This window comes from Anolis carolinensis, unplaced genomic scaffold, assembly GCF_035594765.1.
Source record: "Anolis carolinensis isolate JA03-04 unplaced genomic scaffold, rAnoCar3.1.pri scaffold_13, whole genome shotgun sequence".
Classification (NCBI taxonomy): Eukaryota; Metazoa; Chordata; class Lepidosauria; order Squamata; family Dactyloidae; genus Anolis; species Anolis carolinensis.
In genome coordinates this window covers 11668803-11680028 of record NW_026943824.1, presented here as the reverse complement: position 1 = coordinate 11680028, position 11226 = coordinate 11668803, and the positions used below count along the sequence as shown (strand labels likewise).

The window sequence follows — 11226 nt, the reverse complement described above, 5'->3', positions numbered from 1 at the left end:
TTTGCATGTGGAACTCCACTCCAACCACTATAACTGGATAGGCCCATTCTGTATGGTCCAAAAAAGTCACTCTGCATTTATATCACAAATTAAATCTGACCATGTCACCGGTGTAACTAAACGTGCAGATATCTATAATCTACAGTGAGACGTAAAAATGAAAGTATGATATATAATATGTAAGTACTATGTTAGTAATGTACTGTATATACTCGAGTATAAACCTAGTTTTTCAGCCCTTTTTTTAAGACTGAAAAAGCCCCCCTCGGCTTATACTCGGGTGAGGATCCTGGTTGGCTTATATTTGGGTTAGCTTACACTCGAGAATATATGGTACATTTATTATTATTTTATATTATTATTGGTATTATTACATTTATTATTTTACTCTATTATTATTACATTTATTATTGTACTCTATTATTGTTGCTACTATTACATTTATTTTACTCTATTTTTATTATTATTATTAATACATTTATTATTTCACTCTGATCTTATTATTGTATTATTTTCCTGTATTTATTATTATTATTACATGTATTATTTTACTCTATTATTATTCAAAGGATACATAAGCACATTTACACTGAAGAAGATGAGAATAATGATTTAATCAGAGTTAGACAGTCTTATCTTAAATTAGAGCTTGATGTAAATATTCAAAAACATTTAACCTACTGATGCCTCAATTAATGTAATTTTTAGGTATCTGTTTTTATTTCTGAAATTTCTCACCCTCGGCTTATACTGGAGTCAATGTTTTCCTAGTTTTTTTGTGGTAAAATTAGGTGCCTCAGCTTATATTCGAGTCGGCTTATATTTGAGTATATACGGTAATATTTTCCTCTATATAAACAAATTTTAGTAGCACTTGTTGTCCAAGCTGCAAAAGAAGGGGATTATGGTATCGTACTAACATCAATCTCAACTGGATTTGAATGGAAACGGTGGTAGATCACAGCCCTGTCCCTGTGGAATCTCTCACATCTACTAGTAATATATATCACAATGCATACTTTACTTAAGGTTTATATAAAATTTGTTTATATAGAGGATAAAACCGTGTTTCCCCGAAAATAAGACAGTGTCTTATATTAATTTTTGCTCCCAAAGATGCGCTAGGTCTTATTTTCATGGGATGTCTTATTTTTCCATGAAGAATTCACATTTATTGTTGAACAAAAAATGAACATTTATTATATACTGTACAGTAATTGTTATCACAAACCAGCATAACCAGATAAACTTGAATCCTATTAAGAATTTCTTGTTACTACCAATATTTCCATGTACAACACTCTATGGTACGTACATTTACCGATCCTGCATGCTCTGGTGTTCTGTTCGTTGGGCATGCTTCCCAACAAAAACTTTGCTAGGTCTTACTTTCGGGGGAGGCCTTATATTTAGCAATTCGGCAAAACCTCTACTAGGTCTTATTTTCTGGGGATGTCTTATTTTAGGGGAAACAGGGTATTACATTACTAACATAGTACTTACATATTATATACCATACTTTGCTTTTTACGTTTCACTATATCACCAGTGTGACATACACCAGTACGTGAAACAGTAATGGATTTTGTGTTTATATTTCCAAGCTGTCTCATTCTGAACACTTCTGGCATTTCAGTTATGAGATATTCAACCTGTATCAGTTGAATCTTAAAGATGCTCATCTTTTGCTCAAATAGGCTGACTAATGACGGCTATCCGCTTGGAATTTGCTGCAAAGCATAGTTTTCAAAACTCACTTGTTTCAGGAGATTCTGGGCAAACTCCAAGTTCTGCAGCCTCTGCCGATTGACAGCATTGACCTCCGTGAACTTTGCAGCCAGGACGGCTTCCTACAAAAGAAAGACAAACATGCACTCAGACAAGGCAATACAAAGGGGATTCCTCTGCAGACAAGGAGAAAAGTCTTAGACCAGGCATGGCAAACGTGAGCCGTCCAGGTGTTTTGAACTTCAACTCCCACCATTCCTAACAGCCTCGGGACCCTTCCTTTCCCCCTTCAGCCGCTTAAGGTTTTCATGCCCAGCTAAGCGTCTTGCATCAATGCTGAAATCTGCCATAGAGCAGCCACCACGGCTACCGTATTCCAACTCTCTCCATCCATACCTCTTCTTTCACTTTAGCCGCTGGGGACTGGAGCCTGGGCCTCTTGCTCATGAAGCCATTGCGACCATTTTCCAAGTCAAGGATGGACCTCAGTTTCTCTGCCTCGAGTTCGTAATCCTGAAAGAGGGCGAAGGAGTCAGAAAGGCAACAGAGAACTGGCCAGGGTTAAGCAGAGCACGTTTCCGCCGTGGGGTTTCTCTCTCAATCTTTCCCGTCTGCCGTTTCCCTTTTCAAGAAGCCTCACCTTCACTGCCTGCTGATACTGTTGAGCCTCTGCCGAGATTTTCTGGGCATCTCTTTCCTTGCTTGCGATTTCTCCCAGAAGGGTCTGAAAAAGAGAAATGTCAGAAGGACAAGAACCAAATGGAGCGGGAGCAGAATGGAGGGACCCCTTCTTTTTCCCTTCTTAGGCCCGGGCTGTGGCACAAGCTGGTGAGCAGCCAGCTGCAACCAGCTGAGACCAATCACTCTGACCAAGAGGTCACGAGTTCGAGGCCAGCTCAGAGCCTGCATTTGTCTTTGTCTTTGTTCCATGTCAAGGCATTGAATGTTTGCCTTATATGTGTAATGTGATCCGCCCTGAGTCCCCTTCGGGGTGAGAAGGGTGGAATATAAATACTGTAAATAAATAAATAAATTTTCTGGACATAGGAAAAATGAATTGGCAGATGGAGCCAAACTCAAAAGTGGGGGCTGCAAGACTGGACAGCGTTCTGTATTGTTTGAAATATCTTTTCCCCCCTGTATGTATGGCGAAGTGCGTTAAAGCGCTGAGCTGCTGAACTTGCAGACCGAAAGGTGCCAGGTTCAAATCCCGGGAGCGGCTTGAGCAGCCGCTATTAGCCCCAGCTCCTGCCAACCTAGCAGTTCGAAAACATGCAAATGTGAGTAGATCAATAGGTACTGCTCCAGCGGGAAGGTAACGGCGCTCCATGCAGTCATGCCAATGGCCACAAGACCTTGGAGGTGTCTATGGATAACGCCGGCTCTTCGGCTTAGAAATGGAGATGAGCACCAACCCCCAGAGTCAGACATAATATCAGGGGAAACCTTTACCTATGTACAGTAGTCTCACTTATCCAACATTCTGGATTATCCAACGCATTTTTGTAGTCAAGGTTTTCAATACATCGTGACATTTTGGTGCTAAATTCGTAAATACAGTAATTACTTCATAGCACTACTGTGTATTGAACTACTTTTTCTGTCAAATTGTTGTATAACATGATGTTTTGGTGCTTAATTTGTAAAATCATAACCTAATTTGAAGTTTAATAGGCTTTTCCTTAATCTCTCCTTATTATCCAACATTCTGCCGGCCCGTTCACGTTGGACAAGCGAGACTCTACTGTATATATATTTTTTGCTGCTGCGCATGAATACAGCTCCTCCTCTGAAAAGGGCGCAGTGGAAGTCATATGGAGCGGATCTGTGGATTATGGACTCTCGCTCATAATGGCTTATGGCACAATAAACCCATTAACCTTTAAGATGCCATATTAGTTTTTTTTCTCTCCCCAATATCAGGTCAATATAACCTGATGCTTTCCATTGCCAACATTTCCAGAGACACAGAAGGTCTGAAGACTTCATAGACTGTCCTTGAGGACATTATATACGGTATCTAAGCAGGAGGGATGCTGTGAAAGCCTGTTTTCTACATCAACAAAGAGCATACATTAGACCAGAAGTCCTAAAACTAAGACCCATGTGCCGGATGTGGCCCTCCAAGATCATTGACCTGGCCCCTGTCCTAAACTTTACACTTAGGTCTGACCTAAGTCTTAAATGACTTGGAGGCACACAACAACAATCCTCATTTTGGACTATTTCATCATAATCCGGCCCCCCAACAGTCTGAAGGACCGTGAACTGGCCCTCCACTTAAAAAGTTTGCATTAGATTAAGACTAGACTGGCCCTTGAGATGCTGTTGGACTACAACCTGGTGCCTTTGGGGTTTTGTCCAACTTGGTGATTTTGTTCCATGATTACCCTTTGGTTCCTTAGCTTGGTTTCCACTTGGCCGATGTTGTCCGTTTCTTGGGGCTCATAGTTGGGCATGTTATAAAGGAACTGGCTCAGGTTGTCGTAGCCGCTGCGGTAGTTGGAATAGGCCGATTTTGCTCTCTGGAGTATCTGAGATCTAAGAAAAGGGATGGGAAAAGATCACTTTGTAACAGCAATGACCACAGGCATCACAAAATCCCATTAACTACCAAACTCCTCATATATGTGTGTGACACGCTGGAAGAGAATTGCCACGATATCACATTTTTATATGCGGATGTTCGTTCCCAGCAGGATTCTGTTCATTGTCACCTGCTTTGAGGGCTTTCAGTGGAGGGAAAAAGCATGCAAATCAAAAGAGAGCTGCATATTTTATGCAGTACTAGCTGTGCCCGGCCACGCGTTGCTGTGGCGAAGTCTGGTGGTCTGGGAAATAAAGTATTGAGGAATTGGTGGTAGTTAAGGTCAAGGGTAAAGGTTTTCCCCAGACATTAAGTCCAGTCGTGTCTTACTCTGGAGGTTGGTGCTCATCTCCATTTTTAAGCCGAAGAGCCGGCGTTGTCCGTAGACTCCTCCAAGGTCATGTGGGATGACTACATGGAGCGGCGTTACCTTCCCGCCGGAGCAGTACCTATTGATGCACTCACATTTGCATGTTTTCGAACTTCTGGGTTGGCAGAAGCTGGGGCTAACAGTGAGGGCTCACTCTGATCCCCAATTCAAACCTGCGGCCTTTCGGTCCAGAAGTTCAGCAGCTCAGCACTTTAACACGCTGCGCCATCAGGGGATATTATTTCCTAAAGGTTGTGAATATACAATATTTCTGATTGGGTTTTTTTGTTTGTTGGAGGCAAGTATGAATGCTGCAATTAGGAAAAATGATTAGGATGTAATGGCCTTGCAGCTTTAAAGCCTGGCTGTTTCCTCACTGAGTGAATTTTTTGTTGGGAGGTGTTAGCTGGCCCTGATTGTTTCCTGTCTGGAATTCCCTTGTTTTCAGAGTGGTGTTGTTTGCGATATTTTATGTGCTTCTACTGTCTGTGGCCCTGAGAAAACAGAGGATTTGCCAGACTTTGATGATGGGAATACTTTGTTGGGAGGTGTTAGCTGGTCCTGATTGTTTCCTGTCTGGAATTCCCTTGTTTTCAGAGTGGTGTTGTTTGCGATATTTTATGTGCTTCTACTGTCTGTGGCCCTGAGAAAACAGGATTTGCCAGACTTTGATGATGGGAATACTTTGTTGGGAGGTGTCAGCTGGCCCCGATTGTTTCCTGTGTGGAATTCCCCTGTTTATTTACTGTCCTGGTTTTAGAGATTATATTGTTCTGCATTATTCTATCCCAGTAATTATTTCATATTAAAGAAGAATCTCACTTATCCAACATTCGCTTATACAATGTTCTGGATTATCTAATGCAGTCTGCCTTTTCATAATCAATGTTTTTGTAGTCAGTGTTTTAAATTCATTGTGATATTTTAGTGGTAAATTTGTAAATACAGTACAGTAGAGTCTCACTTATCCAACATAAACGGGCCGGCAGAACGTTGGATAAGCGAATATGTTGGATAATGAGGAATTAAGGATAACCCTATTAAACATCAAATTAAGTTATGATTTTACAAATTAAGCACCAAAACATCATGTTAGACAACAAATTTGTCAGAAAAAGTAGTTCAGTACACAGTAATGCTATATAGTAATTACTGTATTTATGAATTTAGCACCAAAATATCACGATATATTGAAAGCATTGACTACAAAAATGCGTTGGATAATCCAGAACGTTGGATAAGCGAGTGTTGGATAAGTGAGACTCTACTGTAAATACTACATAGCATTACTGCGCATGGAACTACTTTTTCTGTCAAATTAGTTGTATAATATGATGTTTTGGTGCTTAATTTGTATAACGATTACCTAATTTGATGTTTAATTGGCTTTTCCTGAATCCCTTCTTATTATCCAACATATTCACTTATCCTGCCGGCCTGTTTACGTTGGATAAGTGAGACTCTACTGTATATTGATAATCTGAAATTATCTGCTTAGAACTGGATTATATGAGGCCCCTTCTTCACAGCTGTATAAAATGCACACTGAAGTGGATTATATGGCAGTGTGGAGTCAAGATAATCCAGTGCAAAGCAGATAATATAAGATTATAAATGGGTTATATAGCTATATGGAAGGGCCTTGAGTCTACACTGCCATATAATCCAGTGCAAATTAGATAATCTGTGGAAGAAGTCTAAGTGAGGCCTAAATTTGCCTGTCCCCTAACTGAAACCTGGCTGTCCCTTGGTTGCTAGGCAACCAAGTGGGCAGAGATTAGCCCTCTAAACTGGCAGCAATTGGATAAAAAAAAATATTGCTCTCCCTCTAATTAGGACTTTATTTTTCTTTTCTTTTTGTTGTATCAACCTTGAGGTGTGGATGATGGGTTGTGTTGTCAAATTTTGAGGTTGGGGGGCCTGTACTTTTGTTGTTTTGTGAATTGCCGTGATGCCATCACTCTTTTATATATATAGATAGATTTTGACCACAAAATCTCACAAGCAAAGAGGGATTCAGCCATGCATGCCTTACCCTCCTTTTGTGATGGTGCGAGTGGCGCCATCTATATGTCGAACAGTAAGTTGCAAGATTTGAATTGAATCATGCCTGATTTTGCCTTTACCCTGTAAATGTAGTTGGATTGATTGGTTATTTATAGCTGTCAATCAATGTTGTTTGCACCAGTTATATTGTTTCCTCAGCTCAATTGTTTGGCTCCACCTCTTCCTGGAGGACAGTGTTTCCTTTTTCATTCCACCATCAAGCTTTCTACCAGATGGACGTGAGAGAGAGACTTGGCCCTAAAAGCCCTTGATTAAGTTACCTCTCAGCACCATTTCTGAGGTTCTTACCCTTGAGACTTATGCTTCATGTTCAGGGCCAACCTGGATGACACCGAGGAGTCTCAAGCGCCTTCAATCAGTTCTTTGGCACCAAAGGAAGACTGCGTCTTCAAACATAGGCCATTTGGACTGAGGCTGAGGTTTGCTCCGGCATTCAAAGCCATTGAGAAAGAGGGACCTGGAAAAGCTTCTCAGCTGCAGAGCTCCTTGGACTTAAGACAACCAAAGACTGTAATGTATATTTTCCTTTACCCCTTTGAAACTTCCAGCTTATTGCCTTAAAGGGATAACCTTTTGTGAACAATAAAACCAGTTTTTGAGTTATCTACAGTGTTTTGGTCCTTGGGAGTTCCAGTTTCCCTAAAGGAGGGCAAGAAGCAGTCCCTTGGGGAAAGATGTCACATCCATGCTTCTTTCACTAAGAGTTATAGCCCCAGGTGCGACGGCACACCTTTGTTCATCCCTTTGTGTTCCAAACACGCTTCTCTGCGCAACCCTACCTGTGATCCAGTTGCTTGCTGAGGCTGCCAAAGCGCTGGTTGAGCTTGTGGAACTCGGCCTCCTGGCGCTCGATGTCCGGACAGTGCTCCTGGAACTGGGCTGCAAGGGTGCCGGCACATGCTTTGGCCTTCTGCAGGTCCTGCTCCGCTTCGGTCAGCAAGGGCCGCTGGGCTTGCAACTCGGAACCCAAAGCCTGGGCGAGAAGGGAGACCCAGAATTTATCGGAGTGTTTAGGACCCCTGTTTTGAAGACTCGAGAGAGCTTGCAATATTACAGGCACCCCTGAATCAATCCAAACACCACCCTGAAAACTGGACCTCCCAAAAAGAAGAAAACATACTGCATCATAGATCCTACATCATAGACTACATTTTGTAATTATACAAACTCATAGTAATGTTGTAAAAAGATAGTGCAACCCTGTAAGTGCACTCCAGGCACTGGTAACACTGGGACACTTCTGATGAACATTGGAAAATCCCATTGTTCTTCAGCACTTACTAGCCAGCCTCTCCTGATAAACATCCATCTAAAGGTTGCATTTGAGTGAAGGGGCCCATTTCTGTACCTCACCAGTGAGAATATTATACTGGGGAAGATGTGGAAGGCAGTCCCTGCTGTGGCATCCCAGTTCTGGAATATTCTCCCCTCAGAAGTCCAACTGGTGCTAACGCCAAAGTCATTCCAGTGCCAAGTCAAAACATGGCTTTTTCATTAACACTTTTGGATTTCACTCAAATTTCTAAAGGCATAATGGTTTACATTATCACTTCAAATTGCCTTATTTTAATTGTTAAATTGCCTTTCACAATTACTCCAGCTGTTTTGAACTCTTCCAAGTTGGTTTCAATGTACCCACCAGGAGATCCCCAGAAATAGTTACACAACAACAATAAAAATGGTGTCAGTTGTTAATTGATACGAGATAAAATTTTGGTGGTGCTTTTGGCCACAGAAAGTAGAGCCTGTTATTGCTCTTGGTGATACGCCATTGAGAGCTAACCCTGCTCCCATCTTGTTAAGAGCTCTTTTTATCTCTGTGTCTTTCACACCTTATTTTGGAGATTTTTTTAAAAATCAAGCCTTAGTGGGAAACGTCCTAGATGACCCCAATGCATATTTTTTTAGCCCCAGATAGGTTGTGAGGATGGGTCCTCACAAAGCTATTGCTCACCAGCAGCTCTTCGCTCTTGCGCTCCAGGGAACGGACGTCCTCTGGAACGGTGTCCTCTATGGCCAGTTTGTTCTCGTATCCGGAAAGCAGGTCCCTGCCTTGCTGCAGGCTCTTCTCAAGGTGATGGGCAACATCGACTCTAGAAAAGACACACCAAAGCCACTCATCAGATACATGTGCTTATGTTCAGACTTGTCCATAATTTCCCCAAACTAGCCCTCCAGCATCAAATGTGCACACCAAAAGATACGGCACATTGAAAAAAGTCAAAGTTGACATGCTAACACTTCCAAAAAATATCCAAATACCCCATTGTAAGTCCTGTCCCCAGGTTGGCTTGAAAAAGACACCTACTTTTCCTGAACAGCGCCCAGAAGCTGGACAACGTGGTTGTACTTGTTGTTTGTTTCCTCCACTTTGGTTTTCACCAACGCGGCGCTGCTTGCGTCAGGCACGGATTCCACAAAGGCTTCACACTCCTGGATCCTACGGCCTTTCTCTGGCTCGATGTGGCGGACCTCGCTGGCGATGTTCTGCAAAAGGAGAAAGAATGAGACCACAGACCACTGATGAGTGGAGCGTCTCCAATCGTGCTCCATTTGGGTTGGGATTAACTGGGGCTTTAAGACAAGAACATGACCAACCATACAGCCTGGAAAACTCACAGCAACCCAGTGATTCCAGCCATGAAAACGTTTGACAACACAAAATCCTCTTTGTTTACATGTAGAGGAGATGAAAGATGGGATCTTGCCCTTCCAATAGCACCATTCCTCTCTCACCACCCCACTGGTTGACCAAGACCCAGCTTGGCATTCATTTTTGAGCACTCACCTGCACAAAAGCCAAAACTTGATCTTATCCAAGTGACTCCCTAATAATATTTTAATCTCTTTACCCATCAGCCTATGCATACCTCCCTTGGATTGCTGTGTGCCTCCACCAGACAAAGAGCTGGGAAAACATTTTCAGTTGTTTTTCTAATTTCTGTAAAATCCTAGAGTTAAAAAGACCCCAAGGTCTATCCAGTCCCTTGAGGACTCAAGAGAGCTTACTATATTAGAGGCACCACAGAAGAAGTCGAAACACTGCCCTGAAAACCGAACCCCACAAAAAGAAGAAGGAATCAGCTCCAAAGGAATTTCTGACTATTATGCGAGGAACATAAAAATAACAATTTTGCCACCCAAAAACCAGGGGTGCGACTATAATGCAATGAAATGTATTTAGGGAGTTCACATCATTGCCTGAGACAGTCACTTCACTGTCCTGATCTGATGCAACCCATTCCACTAACTCATCCTTCCATCATGAAAACCCAGCCAGCTTTTACCTTGAGGTCCTTTGACCGCTCCGCACTGTCCTGAATTGCCCGACTTTGCTCGAGTGGCGGGCGCAGGTTGGCCGTGATGGCCTTCTCCTGCTTGTCCAGCTCATTATTCACTTTCTCCAGTCCTGCCAGCAGTTGCCGTCCTTGTACACAGGCTGCATCTGAGACGAAAAAAGCAGGCGAAGGAAAGGTTCATCTCCATTTCTGGCTAAAAACTAAATGGGTTCACTTCTGACCAATCAAAAAGACTCATCCAACAGACCTTCAGTATTCCCCGGGACTTGCTTCCAGGACCCCTAATGGATATTAAAATCCATGGATGCTCAAGTTGCATTATAAAAGGTAAAGGGTTTCCCCTGACATTCAGTCTAGTCTTGTCCGACTCTGGGGGTTGGTACTCATCTCCATTTCTAAGCCAAAGAGCCGGCTTTGTCCGTAGACACCTCCAAGGTCATGTGGTCGGCATGCCTGCACGGAGAGCTATTACCTTCCTGCCTATTGATCTACTCACATTTGCATGTTTTTGAACTTTTTGTGTGTGTGTGTGTCAGGAGCGACTTGAGAAACTGCAAGTCGCTTCTGGAGTGAGAGAATTGGCCGTCTGCAAGGACGTTGCCCAGGGGACGCCCGGATGTTTTGATGTTTTTACCATCCTTGTGGGAGGCTTCTCCCATGTCCCCGCATGGAGTTGGAGCTGAAAGAGGGAGCTCATCCCCGTGTGGGATTCGAACCTGGCAGCTTGCAGATCAGCAGCCCAACCTTCAAGTCACAAGGCTTTAGCCCACTACTCCACTGGAGGCCCGTTTTTGAACGGCTAGGTTGGCAGAAGCTGGGGCTAACAGTGGGAGCTCACCCCACTCCCTGGATTTGAACCACCGACCTTTCAGTTAGCAAGTTCAGCAGCTCAGTGGTTTAATCTGCTGCACCACTGGGGGCACCAGTGGTAAAAGATGGTTCCAAATAATAATAGGATGAACAGATCCAAAGAGAGTTTAATAATGATGATGATGATGTTGATATTAATAATAGTAATAATAACAATTGAGAAAGCCTGACCATCTGTGCAAATAGCAGGAAGCTACAGCAGGGAATGCTTCCTTATCAGCATAGAGCTTGGTTTGCGGCTAAATCAAAAATTGATTTTCCAAATACTTTTCCAAATATTTTGCAGATCACCGAATATTTTTCCC

The 11226-nt window shown here is 42.7% G+C and overlaps 1 protein-coding gene across 1 annotated transcript in view; it reads right to left on the bottom strand.

The window, feature by feature from the left end:
* Positions 1 to 11226, bottom strand: part of ppl (periplakin) — a 69642-nt gene that overhangs the window by 3522 nt on the left and 54894 nt on the right. The window contains exons 14-21 of the mRNA XM_008116801.3: positions 10040 to 10197; positions 9061 to 9239; positions 8707 to 8845; positions 7532 to 7725; positions 4119 to 4269; positions 2369 to 2452; positions 2125 to 2241; positions 1758 to 1850 (exon numbers count right to left, since the gene is read on the bottom strand). Coding sequence (XP_008115008.1) covers positions 1758 to 1850; positions 2125 to 2241; positions 2369 to 2452; positions 4119 to 4269; positions 7532 to 7725; positions 8707 to 8845; positions 9061 to 9239; positions 10040 to 10197 — 1115 coding nt within the window. The remainder of the gene's footprint in view (positions 1 to 1757; positions 1851 to 2124; positions 2242 to 2368; positions 2453 to 4118; positions 4270 to 7531; positions 7726 to 8706; positions 8846 to 9060; positions 9240 to 10039; positions 10198 to 11226) is intronic.